The sequence below is a fragment of the Engystomops pustulosus genome, chromosome 6 (assembly GCF_040894005.1).
Source record: "Engystomops pustulosus chromosome 6, aEngPut4.maternal, whole genome shotgun sequence".
Taxonomy (NCBI): Eukaryota; Metazoa; Chordata; class Amphibia; order Anura; family Leptodactylidae; genus Engystomops; species Engystomops pustulosus.
This window is the reverse complement of record NC_092416.1, coordinates 152,437,177-152,462,483: the sequence shown is the minus strand read 5'-3', so window position 1 is coordinate 152,462,483 and position 25,307 is coordinate 152,437,177. Positions and strand designations below refer to the sequence as shown.

The 25,307-nt window shown below is 42.6% G+C and overlaps 1 protein-coding gene across 1 annotated transcript; it reads right to left on the bottom strand.

The window, feature by feature from the left end:
- Positions 1–9,932: 9,932 nt before the first annotated feature.
- LOC140065973 (olfactory receptor 11L1-like) lies at positions 9,933–10,874 on the bottom strand. Its single transcript, XM_072113534.1, has one exon. The coding sequence runs from the start codon at positions 10,872–10,874 to the stop codon at positions 9,933–9,935; it is 942 nt and encodes a 313-aa protein (XP_071969635.1).
- Positions 10,875–25,307: the final 14,433 nt, after the last annotated feature.

Genomic DNA, 25,307 nt, shown 5'->3' with positions numbered 1-25,307 from the left:
AGATTGCTTAGCCTGGAGATGCTGCCCTATAGGCTAGTAGAGACCGAGGCCTTTCGCAACCTCATGGCGGCGGCCGCCCCTCGGTATTCGGTCCCCAGCCGCCACTACTTTTCCCGATGTGCCGTCCCAGCCCTGCACCAGCACGTGTCAGACAACATCATCCGTGCCCTGACCAACGCCGTTTCTGACAAGGTCCACCTGACCACGGACACGTGGACGAGTGCTGCCGGGCAGGGCCACTATATATCGCTGACGGCACATTGGGTTAACTTGGTGGAGGCTGGGACCGAGTCTGACACTGGGGCTGCTCATATACTGCCGACGCCGAGGATTGCGGGGCCTACCTCGGTCCAGGTGTTTCAGGCCTACTATGCCTCCTCCTCCTCCCACCCCTCCTCCACCTCCTCCTCCGAACTACCATCCGTGGGCACGGCGCCATCAGTCGGTAGCTCTAGGCACAGCAGCAGTGCCGTCGCTAAGCGACAGCAGGCGGTGCTCAAACTGCTGAGCCTAGGCGACAAAAGGCACACCGCCCAAGAGCTATTACAGGGCATCACGGCGCAGACTGATCTGTGGCTGGCACCGCTGAACCTCAAGCCGGGAATGGTTGTGTGTGACAACGGCCGTAACCTGGTGGCGGCTCTGCAACTCGGCAGACTGACACATGTGCCATGCCTGGCCCATGTGTTAAATCTGATAGTTCAGCGTTTCCTCAAGACATACCCCAATCTGTCTGATTTGCTCACGAAGGTGCGCCGCATCTGTGCGCATTTCAGGAAGTCCAGCCCAGATGCTGCCACTCTCAGGGCAGCGCAGCGCCGCCTCCAACTGCCCGCTCACCGACTGTTGTGCGACGTGCCCACGAGGTGGAATTCAACACTGACCATGTTATCCAGAGTTTACCAGCAGCGCAGAGCGATTGTAGACTGCCAGATGTCAACTTCCACCAGAACTGGTAGTCAGGTCAGTCAGCTTCCTCAAGTCTACAATGAGGAGTGGACGTGGATGTCTGATATCTGTCAGGTGCTGAGTAACTTTGAGGAGTCAACACAGATGGTCAGTGGCGATGCCGCCATCGTCAGCCTCACCATCCCGCTGCTTGGCCTGTTGAAAAACTCTCTGGTCAGCATGAAGTCGGAAGCTTTGCGCTCGTCACAAGAGACAGGGGAAGAATATTCCCTTGTTGATAGCCAAAGCACCCTCAGGTCTGTTTCTCAGCGCATATCGGAGGAGGTGGAGGTGGAGGAGGATGAGGAGGAAGAGGAGGAGAATGTTGGTGAGACACAAGAGGGGACCATTGTTGAGTCCTTTACTGTTCAGCGTGTATGGGCAGAAGAAGAGGAGTTGGAGGAGTTGGAGGAGGAGGAAATGGACAGTCAGGCCAGTGAGGGGAGTGAATTCTTACGCGTTGGTACTCTGGCGCATATGGCAGATTTCATGCTAGGCTGCCTATCCCGTGACCCTCGCGTTCAAAGAATTTATTCCAGCACCGATTACTGGGTGTTCACTCTCCTGGACCCACGGTACAAGCAAAATCTTTCCACTCTCATCCCTGCAGAGGAAAGGAGTGTGAGAATGCATGAATACCAGCAGGCCCTGGTGCACAAGCTGAAACAGTATTTCCCTTCTGACAGCGCTAGCGGCAGAGTGCGTAGTTCTGCGGGACAAGTAGCGAGGGAGAGTAGGCGAGCAGGCAGCTTGTCCAGCACTGGCAAGGGTACGCTTTACAAGGCTTTTGCCAGCTTTATGTCACCCCAGCAAGACACTGTCACCTGTCCCCAGTCTTGGCAGAGTAGGGCTGATCTTTACAGAAAGATGGTGAGGGAGTACGTAGCTGACCATACCATCGTCCTAAATGATCACACAGCTCCCTACAACTACTGGGTTTCAAAGCTGGACATGTGGCACGAACTGGCGCTGTACGCCTTGGAGGTTCTTGCCTGCCCTGCCGCTAGCGTCTTGTCCGAGCGGGTTTTCAGTGCAGCTGGTGGCATCATCACCGATAAGCGTACACGCCTGTCGACTGACAGCGCTGACAGGCTGACGCTTATTAAAATGAATAAAGGCTGGATTTCTCAGAATTTCCAATCTCCACCAGGTGAAGGAAGCTCAACCTGAATAATTGATCCACTCCTCCTCCTCCTCATTTTCCTCCTTCTCCTCCTCTTTGTACAGTAAAGCAGAGGAAAATGGCTATTTTTTGACAGGGCCCACTGGCTCTTGCTATAGTACTTCATGCATTTAATTTTTCTGGAGGGCCACCTACCCGGTCCTCTGTTTGAAACAATTTTTGTGAGTGCCACATACAGGCACTCAATCTATTCCATTTTACTGCAGGGCCACCTACCTGCTCCTCTGGTTTGAAACATTTTTGGGACTGCCACATACAGGCACTCAATCTATTCCATTTTACTGGAGGGCCACCTACCTGCTCCTCTGGTTTGAAAAATTTTTGGGACTGCCACATACAGGCACTCAATCTATTCCATTTTACTGCAGGGCCACCTACCTGCTCCTCTGGTTTGAAACATTTTTGGGACTGCCACATACAGGCACTCAATCTATTCCATTTTACTGCAGGGCCACCTACCTGCTCCTCTGGTTTGAAACATTTTTGGGACTGCCACATACAGGCACTCAATCTATTCCATTTTACTGGAGGGCCACCTACCTGCTCCTCTGGTTTGAAAAATTTTTGGGACTGCCACATACAGGCACTCAATCTATTCCATTTTACTGCAGGGCCACCTACCTGCTCCTCTGGTTTGAAACATTTTTGGGACTGCCACATACAGGCACTCAATCTATTCCATTTTACTGGAGGGCCACCTACCTGCTCCTCTGGTTTGAAAAATGTTTGGGACTGCCACATACAGGCACTATCCAAATTAAATTGTCTCCATAGCAGCCTCCACACGTTGTCTCCATTGCTACCTCCAAAAGTCGTCCATATAGCTGCCTCCATACATCGTCCCTTTATCAAACGAGGTGTGTCAGGCAGAAATTTGGGTTGTTTTCATGGATTCCACATCAAAGTTGTTAACTTTGTCGCCACCCTGCTGTGTTATCCACAAAATATACTGGCAAACTTTTACCATTTAGGGATATTATTTCAGCGCTTCTTGCGCATCTGTTTACATTCCCCTCACCCGGCATATCCTAAACTTATAAGAACGCTACTACACTTGATCTTATACAAAAGGTTCTTAGAAGTGCTGTTTGGGGAGTAGCCTAGAGACAGGGGCTTGAATTGGCGAAAGCTCGCCTGGCAGCGGAGCGCCAGCTCCATGCGCATCATGCGCTTCTTGCGCATCTGTTTACATTCCCCTCACCCGGCATATCCTAAACTTATAAGAACGCTACTACACTTGATCTTATACAAAAGGTTCTTAGAAGTGCTGTTTGGGGAGTAGCCTAGAGACAGGGGCTTGAATTGGCGAAAGCTCGCCTGGCAGCGGAGCGCCAGCTCCATGCGCATCATGCGCTTCTTGCGCATCTGTTTACATTCCCCTCACCCGCCATATCCCAAACTTATAAGAACGCTACTACACTTAACTTGGTGCAGGCTGGGACCGAGTCTGACCCTGGGGCTGGTCATATACTGCCGACGCAGAGAATTGCGGGGCCTACCTCGGTCCAGGTCTCAAAGGCCTACTATACCTCCTCCCACCCCTCCTCCACCTCCTCCTCCTCCGAATTACCATCCGTGGGCATGGCGCCATCAGTCGGTAGCTCTAGGCACAGCAGCAGTGCCGTCGCTAAGCGACAGCAGGCGGTGCTGAAACTGCTGAGCCTAGGCGATAAAAGGCACACCGCCCAAGAGCTATTACAGGGCATTCCACATCAAAGTTGTTAACTTTGTCGCCACCCTGCTGTGTAATCCACAAAATATACTTGCAAACTTTTACCATTTAGGGATATTATTTCAGCGCTTCTTGCGCATCTGTTTACATTCCCCTCACCCGCCATATCCTAAACTTATAAGAACGCTACTACACTTGATCTTATACAAAAGGTTCTTAGAAGTGCTGTTTGGGGAGTAGCCTAGAGACAGGGGCTTGGATTGGCAAAAGCTCGCCTGGCTGCAGAGCGCCAGCTCCATCCCAAGATCCAACTAACATAGTTGCAGCACCTTTAATCTACTACTAGTTCACTGCCTCAATAATAATAATAATAATAATCTTTATTTATATAGCGCCATCATATTCCGTAGCGCTTTACAAATCATAGGAAACAAATACAAATGTATTGTAACAGAGCACAACATTTGTATGGAACAACAGGAGTGAGGTCCCTGCTCGCCAGAGCTTACGGTTTATGAAGATGATGGGGTAACACGAGGTAAAAGAATATTTAACGGTCAAGCCATTCTTCTTAGGGAATAGAACAAAATATAATAAATGGAATTGCTGTCGCTTGAACCACTCAGCCGTCATCTTATATACCAGGTCCAGGGTGAATGGGACTGCAGAGAAGTCTGGTGCCTGTTGGTTGCTGGATAACAGATGGGAGGACGACACAGGACGGGTTAGTAGAAGAGTTAAAACTTCATGCAGTTAATGAGTGTTATAGGCTTGCCTAAAGAAATGGGTTTTAAGAGCACGTTTGAAACTTTGGAGGTTAGGTATTAGTCTGATAGTCCAGGGCAGAGCATTCCATAGAATTGGTGCAGCTCTAGAGAAGTCTTGGAGACGCGAGTGGGAGGTCCGCACTAGGGTAGAGGTTAATCTAAGATCACTGGCGGATCTAAGAGCACGGGTTGGGCGATAGACTGAGATAAGAGAGGAGAGGTAGGGGGGTGCAGCATTATACAGAGCTTTATGGATGAGGGTTATTATTATTTTAAACTGTATTCGAAAGGAGACTGGCAGCCAGTGCAGCGACTGGCATGAACTGTAAGCATACATGGTCCCCTTATCAAACGAGCTGTGTCAGGCAGAATTTTGGGTTGTTTTCATGGCTTCCATGTTAACTTTGTCGCCACCCTGCTGTGTAATCCACAAAATATACTGGCAAACTTTTATCATGTACCGATATTATTTGAGCGCTTCTTGCTCACCTCCTTTGGTTCCTCTCTGACACCCATTGGTTTGAAGCCTGAGTCCAATTAGGGTATGTCGCCATGCCACTCTCTAGCCTGCTGCCGCTGCCTCTGCCTCTGCATGCCGTCCCCTAGAGTGTCAGGGTCAATTATTGGATGTTTTACATGCTATCTAGCTTCATTCTGTCACTCTGTCATGGCCATGCTGTTGCCCATAATTTCGGCATAATGGTGCGATTAAGCAGCCTCAGAGGCATCCATGCATGCTGCCCCTGCTGTTTCCTGTCCATTTCCGTGGTGTTTCCATCCTTTTCTGAGGTTCCCAGGTGTTTGGCCAAGCTTCCCTGTGCAGAGCCTTGGTCCCCTTGAAAAATGCTCGAGTCTCCCATTGACTTCAATGGGGTTCGTTATTCGAGACGAGCACTCGAGCATCGGGAAAAGTTCGTCTCGAATAACGAGTACCCGAGCATTTTAGTGTTCGCTCATCTCTACTCGCTATCCTTGTCTGTATCCTGCCACAAGTGTACTAGCATTATCTACTCCAACCCTATTAACTTGGTAGGTCCTTCTTAGTCATGCTATTTAAAAACTTTAAAGGACACATACTACAATTAGTTTCCCTGAGCACATACCTACCTTATGTTACATATTTTGTATGGTGTTGATCCACTTTTCATTTCAAAGAAAAACAATTTAAAATATTTCTTCACTAAATGCCTCTCCTTTTTATATGTGAAAATCATGGACAGCATATGGATCCCAATGTACTAAGAACCTAGAAATTCAGAATAGGGTTTAATTTCATATTTTATTAACTTAGCAATAAAAATGATTTCCTTTATTGTAAGGCAATTCAATGGATCTTTACAGGGGATTTATTAAGGGTACAATATAGGGAAATATACATAAAGGGTAAACTAAGGGACAGAGAGAAAGGAAGTGTATCGGTAGAGGGTAAGGGAGGAAGTGCTTACTTTATACCCCCATAGTCTACATATATTGCCCATACCACCAATAGGTGGCATCCTTGCTTCCATATCTTCTTATCACACAAACGTGCAGGACAAGTAATTTGAGTCTTTGCTTCCCCCCAGACCTGGGAGAATCTGCAGGGGGCAATGACATGCAGCTGTCCTCAGTGTCTTCATGTCAGGATGGCCTTAGACCCTCCAGGTGTAATAGCACTGTCCATTGTTATCACATGCAACCTGTTTGTACAATCTTTATTAGGAGGATTGTAGGCATTTATGGCCTATCTATCCTTCTGTCCACAAAGACCCTTACATTGTCTCAAGCCACATCATATTGCACTTCCAACAGTATGTTTCAAGTCAAGGAGGAGGAGACTTTAACCCTGAAGTCAAGCTCTCCCTGCCTCTAAACGCCCCCTTCACTGTATTGATGGTCTCGCATCCATTGACATCACTGTACAGATTGCCTGAAGTTTGATGCATGATATCAATCTTAGCATAGGAGGCATTATGAAGTGGAAAGATCTTGACTTCAGGACTAAACTCTCCGCCTCCATGCAACCATTTTACATTTTACTCTAAAAATGATTTTCTGGAAGAGGCCACCAAACAAAATTTGATCTAAAAGGCATTAAGCTGCCTTGCAACAAACTGGTATTGATTTATAAGGCCAATTTCTGATGACAGGTTCCATTTAAAGTTGTAGTAAAAATTTGAGTTTTTTACATACAGCTTTCTATTTCCGAGATTTCCATCTGTACGTTTTAGAGTGAATATCTCTGGTTCAGTTGAGCATCCATACACAATCCTTATATCATATTAAAGGAGGGAGATTCTTCTGTCTAATATGACTTCTGTTTCTAGGAGAAAGTGCTCAGAAGATATAGACATTTGAAATTAGCCCCCTTCAGCAGAAGGTACAAGCTACAGGAAAGACTAAGCTACATATGCAGAGGGTGCAAGTACTTGTCTGAACAGTTCAGAAATGTGGAAGTAATGTGTTTATGTACGGCAGCCAGGCTGCACCAAGCTTTCCCAAGATCCGGAATTTTATAATTGTTTTTTGAGCAAAACCACTTGGATCAGGGATTAAACAAGATATTTTTGCTACTGTATATACCCGAGTATAAGCCAAAACCCCTAATTTTGACACAAAACTGCAAAAACTTTGAGTATAAGCCTAGTATATAGCATGCCAACTCATACCCCCAGTATATAGGCAGAAGCCAGTTGCTCCCAGTATATAGAAAACCATCTCATACCCCCAGTATACAGTCAGCACTATTCCCCCAGTATATAGTCAGCAGCCCCTGCCACACAGTATATAGCCTGCAGCCCATGTCCCCCTTTATATAGCCTGCAGCCCCTGCCTCCCTTTATATAGCCTGTAGCCCCAGCCCCCCAGTATATAGCCTGCGGTGAGTATACATTTATTTTTATATACTCAAGTATATACAGCAATGTTAGTTTTACTTTAATATACAGTATATATATATATATATATATATATATATATATATATATATATATATACACACACAAATTTGGATTCCCAGAGAATAAAATTATAATTTTGTTCATACCACATTAGTGAACATTTTTAAATTTAATACATTAAAAAACACAGAATTAAATATTTTATTAAAGATTTGGCAATACATATTTTGTACCCCAAAATAGTGGCTTAAAATAATAAAGAAACCGATACAGCTTTAAGAAGGTGAGGATGAAAGAACAATCTAAAGTCTTTTCACTAAGATGTTAATGCAACGAAGACAAGTTTTCTTAACTAAATTAAGCAACACAATCAAACACACAACATACAGGGACACTGGGGGCCTATTGCTGGAGGCATCTTAAAAATCGATTTACCATTAGAATAGCTAGGTATTTGATAAAAATTTGGGCACAGGTTTAATTCTCATTGGTGTGGGAATTTTCTTTATTCTTTTAAGGCTATGTATCTGCTGGGCCTTTATGCTTGATGGCTTTGATGGCTTTTTCATGTGTCACCTACTTACCCAGTTTCACCTCAGAGCGAAAGGGTAAGGGTTAGAGCTGTTAGCACCTCTTAAATGCACTCGGTACCTTGCACTTACATAATAAATACTGCTTCTGCTGGTCCTGTCATTTGCACATCTTTATCCAAATCCTGTGCAGTTTCAAACGGTAAAATCCCCCCCACACACACTTACCTGTCAAGCCAGTAATGCCACACAGATGGCAGTTTGTGCTATAAGATCATTGGCCCATTATGCAATATCTGCAATCACAGCTGCTATTGCAACCCTATTTCTTCACCATCTCACCTATACTCCTGGGGCTCCAGTTTCAAAGTAAATCTCTCCTTCTTCATCTTCCCAGCCTCGCTCCTCGGGATGTTTTGTCTCCCTCCTCTTCTTCATGCAAGGTCAATACTGGAGTTTCGGGAGGAGTATACATGGCAAAACCAGAAAAATGGAATGTGGTTGGGTCTTTGTTGATTCAATTAAAGTCTGCAGAAACGCTGCAAGGTACATGGCTCCAATGACAGAGATAACTATGTCAGGTGGTACACTAAAGCCTGCTGTGGAAATGCCTCTTACAAACCTAATGTCGGCAGCAATTTCTCATGGGTGAAAATACCTGCTACTTCGTTGCACACAATTTTAGCCAGAAAAGGCCAAAGATATCTGAAGCATTCAGAGGGTTGGATGCCAGTCGCAGCTTGGGCAATGGACTTTATGTGGCTGAACAATACACACCTTCCAGTGATTGGGAGGACTGTCCTAACTGCAGTGAGGAAACTCTCCTGCAAACCTGAACCTGCATTCATTCCCATGGAAATTAACAGATCGGCCACTCCAGATCTCCAATCATCCACCATCAGTTAAGCTCTTCTAGAAGGAGTTCCACAAATCTGTTTCTGGGCCTCCTTAACAGGACCATTGCTACAACCATTGCATTCATTCCCATGGAAATTAACAGATCGGCCACTCCAGATCTCCAATCATCCACCATCAGTTAAGCTCTTCTAGAAGGAGTTCCACAAATCTGTTTCTGGGCCTCCTTAACAGGACCATTGCTACAACCATTGTTCTAGTTCCTCATATTGCAAAACTAGTTCTCCTGGGATTGGGTGGCTATGGATGTACACTCTGTACCTTCTGTGAGCTGCAGAGTGCGAAAGAAGACTTGGAACATTTGGAACACTTGGAAGTGCAACACATAGACCATCATTAGACCTGTTTTGTTGCTCCTATCAGACAGTCTTTCTAAAATGTGTACACAACGGCAGATAAAAGGAGCGCAGAGGAGTGAGGTTCATATATATCACATTTGATCAGCTCTACACAGTTCTGTGCCTTAACATAGCAACAATTTGCCAGACATTGGACATAAACTTCTAAGTATCTGTCACTTGTTCAATTGGGATTAATGAAATAAAATAGTACATAAATACAGCCAACAGTAAGAATCTTTTTACAACAACTTACACTTACAACCTAACAGATGTGACTAGAGAATTTAGTAAAAATGCTACTTTTAAGGATCTCAACAGAGAATAATTACCAATTTGTGCCATCATTATTTTTTATTGGACTGCTTGCTTGAGCAAAACTGCCCCAGTTGCTCATGGCAATTAATCAAAGATCAGCTTTAATTTTCCCATCATAGTTTTCATCTAATATATTTTGAGTCTGCTATATTGATACATTATTGTGAAAATATACTGGAAATAAAATCATGGTGGATTTATCAGAAGTGTCGGATAGCAAAACTTCTCTAGTTGCTCATGACAACTAATCAGAGCTCAGCTTTTAAAACTGTGATGGGAAAAAGAAAGCTGAGCTCTGATTGGTTGGAATGAGCAACTAAAACAGTTTTGCTCTCAGACACTTTTATTCCCGCCTTGATTTCACTGATACAATCTAGCAAACTCAAAATGTATTAGATGAAATTTCCAATAATTTGTCAAAAACTTTTTGAAATGCCATATTTATGTCCTGGTTTCTGAGACTATATATTATAGGGTTAAACAGAGGAGTAAATACAGTGTGTAGTAAGGAAACAATCTTATTTGTCAGCAAGGAAGCTCCTTTAGATGGGATCATGTATTTGGATATTAGTGTCCCGTAAAATATCATCACAACAATAAGATGAGAACTGCAGGTAGAAAAGGTTTTGTGTTTGCCGGTTGTAGATGGGATCTTCATTATAGTACGGAAGATATACACATAGGTTACAGTGATAAAACCACATGGCATGATAAATATTGGCACAGAAAGCACCACTGCTTCTAAGTCTAACCAGGAAGTGTCTGAGCATGAAAGCTGCTGAATAGGAAGAAGTTCACAGTAGAAACTGTTGATGATATTGTCACGACAAAAATAAAAGCCTGACATAGGTATGACTGCAAATAGACCTACAGTAATACCTGTTAGCCATGGCCCCAGTGATAGAAATACCTGGCACTTAAAGTCCATGATCCTAGAATATCTGAGGGGGTTACAGATGGCCAAGTATCGATCATAGGACATCACTAATAGAAGAAAACATTCAGTATCAATTGTTCCACCATAGAAGTATAATTGGGATAAGCAGCCCACATAGGATATTTGTTTTGCGCCATGAAGAACTGCACTGAGCATGTTAGGAACAATGGTTGTGGAAATAACAAGATCGGAAATAGAAAGATGACAGAGGAAGTAATACATGGGAGACTGGAGCCGGACATTGGTGGAGACTAGGATGATGATCAGAAGGTTTCCTATAACTGTAAAAAGAAAGATTATCAAAAAAAGAATAAAGACTCCAATACTGAAGCCGTGTAGGTTTCCAAAACCCAATAGAATGAATTCTGTCACCACTGAATGGTTCATTATAGACACACTGAAATATCAGATCTTTAATATTAAACAAAAAGGGAAATTTATTATAGATAGACTGAATCATTTATAACTTAGGAGGCTCAAATAAGTTTCAGAGTGTCCAAGTAAAGGTACAAGATAATAACATAAAATATTCTTGGATGTAATATGAGTTAATGAAGTATTTTTGTGCTTACATGGAGTAAATAGACTTATAAATAGACTATTATCCAAATTGGCTAAAACAATAGTGAAGAGGATAATATTGAAGGTTGTAATATATTTTATTTATTTAACATTTTCAAGTGTCCTTCTTCTCTATTTCTTTTTGATTTTAGTAGTGTGAAAACATTCAGGAGCAAGAAATCTTCAAGAGCATGAAAGTCAGCATGTAAGCCCTACAAGGCAAACAGACAGACAAGAGAAGACTCAGACGGACGCAGTGGAAGTGATGAACAGGATAAGTAGTTGTAGTGGCCATGGCCAATTGGTGTTACACCATATATTGAAGACTGTAGCCAATAGGCTGTGTGGCCGCTGAGAAAGAAAATAATCAAGTTAAGGTTTGTTGAATGGGCACCAACGAGTCTTTTCCAGTTGGGTGCTACTACGGATTGCTAACAAAAACAAGACAACAAAACAGTTAAAAACATTTAAAATACAAGAGTCTCAAGAACTTCACATCAAAATATGGATATGTGTGACACTATATCAGTATCATCCCCTTTTGTACTCTTTCTCTATTCCTAGGTGATGAGATGAATATCTAGGGACATATTCTCATGACACAGAGAAAGAATTTTTTCTTATCTATGTAGAGCAGGTTTTATAAAACTGAAAGCAGAACAAAACAAAGATAAACTTGTTGTTGTCTTTTATGCAACTGAAGAAAGTTTGCTGTGTATTAAATGACAGTCAATTAAAGTGTAGACGCCATATCATTTTTTTTCTTAATATGCTGTGGGTCTAGTAGAGTGAATATATGCTGCAATCTTTTATTTTAACTTCTTGTTATAGTTTAAACAAAATCAAATGCGTCCACCAGCTGAAGCCTGTTTCTTGTGTTACATTCCCGTTTCCGGGCTCGGATTTCTTAACCTTTCTGATCTCTGTATATGAATCCATTGCTTGGCCACGCCTCCTGCTACAGCGTGCATGCTCCCAGATCCTGTGTGCATTCATTTTGCCAGTGTACGTTGTTGTCTCTTGTATTCACCCGCCTGCATGCTCTGTAGGTGCGTTAAGTTACATTTAGCTATCGCTCACTTCTGCAACCACTAATGCATCTAATGAAACCCCTTAATGGACAGAGCCAAATAATAGATATTTTTAGTATTCCCTAATCCGTCTAGATTATAAATCCAGGTTAGAAATACATCACATTTCATTTTTATATTTAAACTTCTACTAAAAACAATGCTGGATTGTAAGAAATGACTGATCACATTTACCTAGAGTTAACATTTTATATACTGTGTAGGAGTAGTAGACTTCATGTTAGGTTAATGGGTGCAACCCTGGGAGATGTCAGCATAATTCCAACATTGCCCTGCATGTCTTTCCAAAAAGTGCTAAAATAATTAAAAAATGGTTGCAAAATAAAACACAAGATTTTGGAGACCTGGATGCTTTTTGTTCAAAAAGTATTGTATGTTAAAAAGTATGATACCTACAGAATGTGCTCTAAACACTTCACCCCCAACAGCTGTTGGCATAAAACATTACTGAAAGAGGCCAAACCTACAATCTTTGACTCAACTACAGGCAATTCTACTGCACATGGCAGTGCAATGCAGGAATATCAAGAGCTGCAACGCAAATGATTGAATGATGGAATTGCTGATTGTTGTGTTTTATAAAATTGTCTGCCCCAATTGTGGAAACCAGTTTGGTGGTGTTGTCAATGCCTCAACTGATATAAAATTGGTTCAGGCAACAGTACAAATAGCTGACAAAATGACTTTAATTGACTGCAAATGTGTCCAGCAATTTAGAAGTAATACAAACATACAATGCTACGATCAAGAATTAAACACAATAAAATTTTAAAAATAGGATTCATCTGCCTATACGGAATTCAAGAATTTAGAAATCAACACAAGTTGCAGAAGATTCTTGAGCTTTTGGGTAAATTGTGCTACATTGTAACAATCTGGGCCTAAATGTAGGCAACAATGACAAGTACATAGCATTGTATCCAGCAACACTAGTCCAGCAAGAGGGACTAGGTGTCTGTGTCACATATCAGACACAATTGTTCACCGTCTGCTATTATTGATGTCAGTAACTGTAAAAAAAAAAAAATTAAGAGATTTATTTTCAAATGTATCATGCTGATGTAAGTGTGAATTATCGAAATCCAGTGCATGAACAAAAATGTATAGTATTTGAAAGTTGTCTAGATCCCCTAATTTTGATGCTACCGTGCAATGGCAGAGCGGGTGTGGTTTTTCAGTGGATAATACAAAAGTAGATTGGTTACTTTATATCCATCTTTGTGGAGTGTGCTAAAGGACAAACCTTTAAATTGTAGGAAAGTCAACCTAAATGTGGATGTCAACCTCTAGGTAAGTGATTTTGGCAGCTGGAGTTCTTAACAGTGGTAACACATTCGCTAAAGTTCATCAGCTGTTTCATTTGATTAACCTACTTGGTATCTCAAAAACAAGCTTTTACAGGTATCAAAGGAATTAGCTATTTCTAACAATTGACCATCACTGGCAGAATAAAAATATTTGCAATATTGGCTCTTCAACTTTTTGTCTTGCTGGTGATGGCGAGTTGGGCCAGAATGTTAGCCCCTTATCACCGACACTAGTTTTCAGCTTAATGTCCACGTCAGGTTCGCTGGAGAGAATGCTGGTACTTCTGGTTCTTCTGGTGGTGCTAGCAGTGTTCTCCAACCTCCAGCGCGTATCCGCGCAAACTCCTCCTCTCGTCCCGGGCAGCGGCTGCTAAGATCTTGTGTTCTGAACTGCTGACATGTGGTACATCTGCATGGTGCCTGCTATTGTGCTTGGTTATTCTGCACCATGAGGGGTTAATTCTCAGTAGTTGTCCAGCTCCTATCAGGTTCTGGAGGTGGGGTTCTGGCTGCATAAATTGCAGCCTCACTAGTCACCTGTGCCAATGTTTGAAATCCCTTCATCACTCGCTTGCTGCATTAGGTTGTATTGCTCTGTATCTGTATCGTTGTTGACCTCGGCTCGTTTTTGACATTGACTCTTTGCCTACTGATTTTGCTATTGACGTACCCTCTCATTGTGACTCCGGCTAGTTTACCATTCTTTTGTGTTTTATGTTTGTCAGTCTGTTTGTGTTTCCCTTCCCACACTTATCCAGTGTATTTCGAGTCTTCACGTAGTCGCCCCACGGTTTAGCGTGGGGGGGCTATAGGAAGGGACAGAGGTTGGGGCAAGCTCAGGGCACACTATCCCCTGTCTTTTGTGTTACCCAATCCTAACAGTCCAGACTCGATTTTTCAAATCTGCCCCACGTCACCATAATTGGTTATAACTTCGGAACACTTTAACATATCTGGGTGATTTTGAGAATGTTTCTCCTGACACATTGTAGTTCATGTTAGCTATAAAATTTAAGTGAAAAGTTTTGCGTTTCAGTCTGAAAAAAGTGAAAATTTGGCTTTATGTTGAGATGATATTTTATGCATCCAGTCATTTTTCTAGGATGTTATGAGGCGCAGAACTATTGGTGCGATTTTTCTCATTTTCATGAAAATCCCCAAAACTCACATTTTGAGGGACAACTCAGCTTTCAAGTGATTTTGAAAGGCCTATATGATAATAAAACCCCATAAATTACCCCACTATAGAAACTTTACCCATGTAACGTATGTAAAACAACTTCTATTAAGTCTATTAACCCTTTAAGTGTTTCACATGGGTTAAAACAATATGGACCTGCGATTTAGAAACTAAAATTTTTGGAAAAATACATTCACTTAGGCCAAAAATGACCGTTTCATAATCATTAAATGATGAAACGCTCTGCAACATTTCATGCCCAATTTCTCCCGAGAGTACTGATACTCCATATCTGGTGGTAACCTGCTGTATGGGCGCACGGCCGGGCATAGAATGAAAGCAGCGGCATTTACAGCAGATTTGCATTGTCACATTGTGCAAGCTATAAATTTTAATTTTTTTGGTAATGCGAACATATGAGGGCTTATTATTTGCAGGATGAGATACAATGTATAGATAATTAATGTGGGGGGCCTAAAGCTTATTCATGAGATTTTAGTAACTATTTCAAGGGGGACACAAAAAATTTATCAATTTTTGGGGGATTTTTAGCACATTTTTTTCCCCCACTCACCGTAATGTAAAAATATTTTTTTTATCTTTATTCTCTGGTTCACTACGATTGCAGTGATATCTCATTTATATAGGTTTTCTTATCTTTGCTCAATTTTACTGAGCAAAATCAATATTTGAGGAAATCACGTTTTTCGACAACTTTTCAGGGTCATAACTTCTGTATTTTTCTGCGGTCAGATCTGGTTGAGGGCTTATTTTTTGCGAAAAGAGTTGTTCTTTTCAGTCATATCATTAAATGTAACTTTTTTTGATCACTTTTTAGAAAATTTTTTGTGATGGTGTTTTATGAAAAATTGTATATTTTACGTTGTTCACCGAGCGGGTTCAATATTGATTTAGATTTATTGTACAGATCTGGTGATACCAAATATGTGCTTTTTTGTGTTTTTGGCTTGAAAAAGTGTCCGATCGCTTGTTCAAGCCTTTACACTTGTAATTGTAATGTACAGTGTAAGTAACTGAGCATGCTCCCCATGCTCAGTTACATACAGCCGGGTGCTGGCAGGAGGCGGAACTTAGCGGGGACAGAAACCGACGGCCTCAGGGCACTCGCCAGACTCCGGGGCTGCAGCTGGAGGGATCAGATCCTCTGGTAAGCAGACCGGGGACTCCGATCCACGGTAGTGACACTTACACGTCGCGGTCATGCTTTACAGGGACGTGTAAGGGGTTAAACACCCGGTATCTGAGTTTTTTCACCGGCACCAGCTAAACCCGATGTCCCGCCGTAGAAAGGCATTGCGACAGAAGAAGTACCCTTAATGACCGCCGTAGGGCGGTCATTAAGGGGTTGAAGTCAAATTGTTATATACAGATCATCATGTTTCCATCAGGAAAATGATCAAATATGACTACGAAAAATCACCTATTATGAATCAACTAACCAGAAATACCTATTTGAAATCATTGAGTCAGTGACTGATTTTATGAAAGCGACATATACCTTTAAATGGTCTTACAAAAAAATTTGTTGGAAGACAACATAGCGACAACATTTGTTGGAAGCAACATCTGAGTCGATTCTAAAATTGATAAAAAACAACAATATAAATGAAAATTCCATTTACATTTTTTATTCCCACTGGATGATGTAAATAAGAAATATTGTACAATACTATTGTACAAATCGTTCAAATTGTGTTATATTGTTGTTGGTCATTAGACTATTTACACTTGATTGGAGTAGGCGCCTAATGGATACAGTCCACAGAACAGGCCCCTATGTAATACAACTACATACATGATGTGCATATAGACAACATAGGAATAGACACAAGAGAATTTTCATCTGCGAAAGTTTGCTTGCTTGGAAATGGTCACAATTTCTGATGTTTTTCTAGCAATTGGGATTATTTTGGGGCTTCTACAACAGTTTTGAATCATAGAAGCCAATAGAAATGCAATGTCAGAGCAATATGACATCTAAAGCTCTACAAACTGTTTTACAACAAAAACACTAACACTTCTCATTGTAGACTTCCAGTTGTACCATGTATTTTTATCATGAAGATACACTTGTTGATTTAGTGTTTGTTTTGAAAAGTTGTAAATTCACTAAAGACCAATAACCCCTTAACGACTTGGCCTTTTTTAGTTTTTTCACTTCCATTTTTCACTCCCCACCTTCAAAAATCTATAACTTTTTTATTTTTCCACATAAAGAGCTCTGTTATGGCTTATTTTCTGCGTAACAAATTGCACTTCGTAGTGACGGTATTTAATATTCCATGGCACGTACTGGGAAGCGGGAAAAAAATTCCAAATGCAGTGAAAATGGTGAAAAAACACATTTGTGACACTTTCTTGTGGGCTTGGATTTTACAGCTTTCACTGTGTGCCACAAATGACATGTCTAATTTATTCTTTGGGTTGGTACAATTAAGGGGATACCAAATTTGTATAGGTTTTATAATGTTTTCATACATTTAAAAAAATTAAAACCTCCTGTACAAATTTTTTTTTTTGATTTTGCCATATTCTGGCGGCAATAACTTTTTCATACTTTGGTGTACGGAGCTGTGGGTGGTGTCATTTTTTGCGACTTTTGATGGCGTTTTCATTGCTATCATTTTTAGGACTGTGCGACCTTTTGATCACTTTTTATTAATTTTTTATATTTTTCAAAATGGCAAAAAAATGTCATTTTTGACTTTGGACGCTATTTTCCGTTACGAGGTTAAACGCAGTGAAAAACCGTAATTATATTTTGATAGATCGGACATTTTCGGATGCGGCGATACCTTATGTGTTTATGATTTTTACTGTTTATTAATATTAATATCAGTTCTAGGGAAAGGGGGGTGATTTGAATTTTTAGGTTTTTTTATTATATATATATTTTTTTTAACTTTTTTTTACTTTTACTATTTTTCAGACTCCCTAGGGTACTTTAACCCTAGGTTGTCTGATCGATCCTACCATATACTGCCATACTGCAATATGGCAGTATATGGGGATTTTACTCCTCATTCATTACAATGTGCTGATAGCACATTGTAATGAATGGGTTAAAACGAGACTGCTTCGGTCCTTCGTGAGACCCGAAGCTGTCATGGCAACGGATCACCGCTCCCCGTGACGTCATCGGGGAGCGCTGATCCGCGGCAAGATGGCGGCGCCCATGCGGCGCCATCATTTTGGAGCCTCCGGCAGCATTGCCGGCGGCGATCGCCGTGAAAGCACCCGCGATCGGTAAGCCTTTGCTGCAATATGCAGCAAAGACTTACCGGCTATGGAGAGGGCTTGGCCCACGAGCCCTCTCCATGCACCGGGACCCGGCGCGCGCCGTACTAGTACGGGGCACGTCGGGAAGGGGATAAGGGAAAACTTCTAAGATGCATCTGTCATGGGGTATGTCTAAGTCGGCGATGTGAGAGAACACACAAAGAGTGATTAATAATGTGTCCATGCTGTTAGATAAGTCAGAGGAAATAGAAAACACCCTGAGTTGTGGGTGCACACCCAGAGGAGTTTTTTGAAGTCTGGTTACAGGATAAATTTGGAGATGACGTTTTTACACCACTATTTGTAATTAAACTAGGTGCCCACCAGGGCCCTGCTGCCAGAGGGTGCTCCTGGGCCAATGCTGATGAATATATTATCCATTCATATAAATATATTTCCTTGACAGGGACAATATTCCACGGAAAGCCAGGAATCATGAGAATCTCACCAATGTCTTGAAGAGACAAGCTCACTTTATGGATATTAAAAGACGACTCTGTGCCCTGAATGTCCGCTATGCAATCCTGTTCCCTCCACGTCTGAGGATCACTGCATTTGGTCGCCAAGTGGAGTGGTCCATTGGCTAGACATCAACGAGGGGAGACTCTGTAATAAACCAGCTGCTGAGGATTGAATACACCACATGAACAGTACTTATGCAGCAAGCTGCAGGTGCTTGAGGAACACTTGATGTCTAAGAAGAATATCATAGCCTTTAATTCCCTAGTTGGGGAATGTTTCATTTACTGCACGGTTTATGTTTTTTGGACCTATGGGGGGAGGGTAGTGGGAGGCAATCTAAGGTAAAAGGCACTAATGTGTTACTTTGTGGGGTTCATACGGGTTACTGGTTCATACTCATTAAATGTATATAAGGCTTAAGATATTGGTGTGGAACGTACAGGTCTCGGGGGATGCCAACAAACAATATGCTGTTATTTCCACAATACAGGATCACACCCTGTGGTCCTGTGTACTTGAAACTCATCTTACTTCAGATAATACCAATCTGCTGAATAGGGCCTGGATTGCTAATTCCTACCACTCCACTTATTCTACCCACTCACATGGAGTGAGCATACTCATGCCTAAGGCAATTCCCTTGGTATGTTTCACCTCCTTAATGGATACACACTCCCTTCTGGATCATACTTGGCCAGTTTAGATGTCGAGGCCCTCTACAGCTCGATTCCCCATCAGAAGGGTTGTAATGCGGTGCATGATTTTCTCAGGACCAGAGGGCTGCATTGCAGGGCTCATAACGAGTTTGTCATGAGACTTCTTGATTTTGTATTGACGAGGAACTTTTTCCTCTTTGAGGGGAAGTTCTTCCACCAGCTCAGGGGGGTTGCAATGGGGAGCCCATGTGCTCCCACCTTTGCAAGCCTCTACCTGGGCTGGTGGGAGAGAGAAGTCGTTTTCCAGGAGGAAATGGACAAATGGACCTCGGCCATAATCCTATGGCTGAGGTTCATTGATGATGTCCTGATCCTATGGAATGGACCGGTGGATCTCTTTGTGGAGTTTGTGGCCCATTTGAACATTAATGATTTAGGCCTGTTCTTTACATACGAAATAAATCCCAAAGAGATAACATTCCTGGACATAAAAATCCTCCTTAAAGAATCTGGGAATCTGGAAACTCAATTGTTTAGAAAGCCCACTGCCTCGAATAGCCTCTTGAGGTGGCAAAGCTGGCATCCGGCACCCCTCAAGAGGGGAATCCCAAAAGGCCAATATTTGAGGGTTCGAAGAAACTGTTCTGCTATGAATCAGTATCTCGAAGCCTCAAGGGATCTCCAGAAACGATTCCTAGACAAGGGGTATCCGTCCGATGTCCTGAGAGAGGCTCACCAACACGCTCTAAATCAGAGGAGACATGACCTATTGGTCCCCAAAAGGAGAACCGATACGGGACAGTCCAAAACTAGGATTATAGGGACATATGATGGATGCCAGGATGAAGTAAAGAAAATTCTACGTAACAACTGGAACATCCTGAGGATGGATAAAGATATTGTTGACACGATTGATGTGTTTCCCTCTATTACGTATAGAAGGGGCCAAAATATAGGGGATAGTGTGGTCCAAAGCCACTTAAAACCCCTTACAGGGCATAACACCTGGCTTCCAGAGAAACCCAAAGGGACATTCCGTGGCAGTGGATGTAAGTCATGCCAATATATCTGCACTGGCAACACATTCCAAAGTACTATAACAGGGAGAACCTATTATATGAAACATTTTTCCAACTGCACAACGAAAGGAGTGATTTATTTACTCACATGTATATGCCAGATCCAATATGTTGGGCAAACAACTCGTGAAGCGAGAAGACGTTTTAGGGAACACATCAACGATGTCAAGAACAAAAGGGATACATCTGTCTCGAGACATATATGGGAACACCATCAGGGGAATCATAAAGTTCTACGTTTCCAGATCATTGAGATAGTTGAACCCTCACCCAGAGGAGGGGACTTTGAAAGAAAGTTATCCCAACGGGAATCGCGATGGATCTTTGATCTGGGAACAATTCAACCTGATGGTTTAAATGAGCACATTGCTTATGCCTGCTTCATTTAACCATAGATTATCCCCATACTCTAATGCTTTGGGAGCCATTGATAAATGATGTCCTATGCATCTGGATGCGACACCATTTTTTCTGTTACAAGGCTTCCTGATATGTTCACCTGTCATTATAATAACCCAGTTGTGTTATTACAACATCATTATAATCCAACTACTGTAAATATGAGATTAATGTTGGATTCCAGTGGTACACCCAGTACCTCCTATTGTGTATAAAATTCTGTGACCCTGTTACCTCTGTACATTACTCTTCAGTTTATACCTATGTCCCCATCTGAGCCTACAGATACACTATGTGCTTAGGTTCCCTGAGAACCGCGATCAAGTACCTCAAGTAACTCTATCGCGATGTAGCGATTCATGAGGAGGCAGGATACACTATTTTCAGGAGGGCATCGGCTGTCACGCTCCCTGGTATCGGATTGGTGCCTTCGCTGTCATACTCTTTGACTCCTGATTGGGTCCTCGAGTGGTGACGTGTGGAGGACTCCGCCGAGTGTTTAGGGGAGTGTCCGGTGACGTCGAGCACTCTCGAGGTCCGTCCCCCTCCTCCTCCTTCCTGTGGGCGGTGCTTAGTCTTTAAATAGCCCGGGACGCCGGCAGCACGCGCGGCCAAACAAATGCCGGCGTATGTCACCATACTAGCGTGACCGACCCCTCTGTAGTCTAGCTTAGCTAGCAAGCTGACATCAATGCTTCAGACTAGCATAGACAGTTGAGATTCAGGGGGTCAGTATCGTAACACTCCTCTGATGAACCGCTACTTCAGTTTATGTAGCGGGGAAACGCGTCAGGCACTTATTTGACGTATGGTCACACTAGGTGCAGACCCTCATGTGTGAACAGATACTGGTACCTAACCATGAGGGTCTAGTACCATTCTTTTGTTGTGGATGAATGGCCTCCAACACTGCTCACCATATTGGTTGAGAGTTTAGGTGCGACAGGTGTGGATACAACCAGTGAACATAGCACCATTGTCCCTGCACACAAATCTCTAGTGTGTTGGAGGCCACACTACAATTTATGTATGTCCGTCTTGTACACTTGGCCTTTTTAATAAATTGAATTGTAGGCAGCCCCACAAACGCTTTTTAACGTTGTCCGAATAAAGTTTACGTTTTAATGTCCTGTTTGAGATAGTTGTCAATATTAAAGTTGGGACATAAACCACCATTATCGATATATTATTTGATATTTCCACAATACAGGATCACACCCTGTGGTCCTGTGTACTTGAAACTCATCTTACTTCAGATAATACCAATCTGCTGAATAGGGCCTGGATTGCTAATTCCTACCACTCCACTTATTCTACCCACTCACATGGAGTGAGCATACTCATGCCTAAGGCAATTCCCTTGGTATGTTTCACCTCCTTAATGGATACAGATGGCCGTTTATAATGTCTATTTATAGGATAACTCTTATTATTGTAGCAATTTATGTGCCACAGCCCTTTAATTGTGAAACTCTAAGGAAGGTGCTGGCATTTATATCAGCATTTCCCGAGGTCCCTGTTCTTTCAGTGGGAGACTATAACAATTATTTGTCTCCAGAATTGGATAAGTTTAGCACTACAGGGGCCCACACATCACAAAACTACTCTCACTAGGCTTCTGGAAGAGGTGGGCTGATGTGACATATGGCGCCTGAGTCATTCCCAGGATCAACAATATTCATGTTACTCTAGTTCCCATGGCTCCCTATCACATACAGACCTTCCTTTGGGAACATACTCCCTCCTCCCATATGTCGCTGATGTTACATATATTTGCCCAGGTCCACTCCTGAGAACCCTACTTCTTGATCAGGGCCAGCGCAATCCTGTGGAATTGAGGAAAACCAACCCCTTCTGGATCCAACTCCTTGATAGCGGGGGGCTTACTTGTCCAATATAGAGCAATTCCTTTACCACAATGTGGCCACATCATCTACTTTGGTTGTATGGAGGGTGTTAAAAGGGCACATTATGTGATTAAATATATAGCAAATTAGTAAACATAAAACTAAATGGGAATATTTACAGATTCTTAAAAATAGGGTCGCTGCGAATGAATCTGCTTATATTGCCGCCCTGGATCTAATAACGGAATTGTAAGGAGGCCCAAAATCATGGGCTATCAGCTACTAGCAGAGCATACCTTATTTTTAAAAGGGGGAATATTTGCAAAGAAATAAGTATGCTGGGGGCCTAGCTTTTCCCAACCCCTAGCTATACTTTCTCGTCGCAGCTACAACTTGATGGGTGGGGGTATAGAGATGGGTTGGGGAGTGTCGGGAGATTAATTTGTCAGTGTTTCAGAAACCCTTCTCCATTGAATGACTTGGAGGCTGGCATTTTTAACCTTCATAATGTGACACTACCAATCCTCCAGAGTATATGGGCTACATTTAAGAAACTAACAGGGTTGGGCCAGGAACGGAGTATAGTCCCCTGTGGCGTAATCCCACATTACCAGAAATACTTCAACTAGAGGGCTTCTCCCCATGGGAACAGAAAGGGTTGGTTATCATAGCTTAAGTCCTCCAAGATGGTCGACTGATAGCATTTAAGCAACTCAACAATGGGTTTGGTTTAGGAGGAAGGTTCTTTTATCAGTATTTGCAACTGAGACGGCCCAATTTGGGGAGGTGACTGTATCTGTGGAGGGTAGCATTCTGTTGACATGAATCACCAAGAGAAAAGAAACATCAGGGATGATTTCCTTCATGTATTCCTGGCTCTTGGGTAAATGCCTGGACAAATTTCAATTTCCAAACCGGCAGAAATGGGAGAATGACATAGGCCCAGTTACAGATGACCACTAGAATGAACTGTTGGATCTGGTCCCTAGGTTATTGCCTAGTGAGAGTCAAAGGCTGAAGTTTCTTATTAATAGAGCATATTAGACCCCTGAGATCTTGTATAGATTTAATATTCGCAGACATCTTAATGCCCTCGCTGTCAACAGGACAATTCCAATCTGCATCATATGTTTTGGGCCTGCCATGAGTTAGGTGACTACTCGAATGAGGAAATGCGCCTTCTGTCTGAGTTTTTTCAAATACAGGCGATCCCCTACTTAAGAACACTTGACTTACATACGACCCCTAGTTACAAACGGACCTCTGGATATTGGTCATTTATTGTACTTTAGTCCTATGCTACAATAAACAGCTGTAACAGTTATCACAGGTGTCTGTAATGAAGCTTTAGTGTTAATATTGATTCTTATGACAACCCAACATTTTTAAAATCCAATTGTCACAGAGACCAAAAAAGTTCTGTCTGGGATTACAATGATAAAATATACAGTTCCGACTTACATACAAATTCAACTTAAGAACAAACCTACAGACCCTATCTTGTATGTAACCCGGGGACTGCCTGTACTTCTAAGTACTAACTCTCGATTGTGTGTTTTGGGTAATATGCCTGACAGTGAAATGAACCATACCACTATTCAGGGAGCATGCAAGGAAAACCTTTCTCAATACATAGGAGCCTCACCTCCTACTATGAGGGAATAGAAACATCACATGAATAATATTATGCGGTTGGAGTATGGGGTCTATTTGAAAAGAAAAATGCTAAGAAATTTGAGGCAATCTGGGACCGATTACTGGCAACACAGGGAATACCATTTAGAGTGTTATTAGCTACTAAGCAGAAATTGGCATTGTTTGCTACTTACAGGGGCGTAACTACAGCCATAGCAGACGTAGCAAGGGGCCCGGCAGGGTCATGGGCCTGTACTGGGCCGTGTCCTGGGCCTCTCTTTCACCTTGGCTGTAGTTATGCCCCCTCCATGTAATGAGAAGCGCAGCGGTACCGCTGAGTGCAGGACTGTATTTAGGGGCGGGCACCAACCTCTATCTCCTTGTAGCAAGCTCCGTGGAGGCCTTCAGGAGGGAGAGAGGGAGGAGAGGAGCCTGCCAGCCTGCAGCCAATCCTCGCTCTGCATGTCAGCAGCGCGGAAATCTTCATACAGAGAAGAGGGAGAACGTCCAGCACTTGCAGAGACGACCCAGCCTTCTCCATAGCAGACCCGAATAAGCCAGAGCTAAGTCCTACCTCCCCCAAGTGTCTCCTCACACTCTGCCTTAACCCCTTAGTGTCCTGTGTGCAGGAGCAGCTATGGAGCTCTCCTCACCTCTCCTAGTTTGTCCCTTAAACACATACAGACCCCTCTGCATCATCCAAACTTATCTTCCCCCTCCACTGCATTTCTGCATTAATATGAGGTTCTGCAGCAGCTGACATATGTATCTAGGACCCAGGACAAAATTGTGGAGCAGTCAGTAATAAATATGATGCAGTCAGTAATAAATGAGGTCTAGTCAGTAATAAATGTGACGCAGTCAGTAATAAATGAGGTCTAGTCAATAATAAATGTGGAGCACTCAGTAATAAATGTGATGTAGTCAGTAATAAATGAGGTCTAGTCAATAATAAATGTGGAGCACTCAGTAATAAATGAGGTCTAGTCAGTTAAAAATGTGGAGCAGTCAGTAATAAATGTGGTGTAGTAAGTAATAAATGTGGTGTAGTCAGTAATAAATGCGGTGCAGTCAGTAATAAATGTGGTGCAGTCAGTAATAAATGTGACGCAGTCAGTAATAAATGAGGTGCGGTCAGTAATAAATGTGGTGCGGTCAGTAATAAATGTGGTGTAGTCAGTAATAAATGAGGTGCGGTCAGTAATAAATGTGGAGCAGTCAGTAATAAATGTGGTGTAGTAAGTAATAAATGTGGTGTAGTCAGTAATAAATGCGGTGCAGTCAGTAATAAATGTGACGCAGT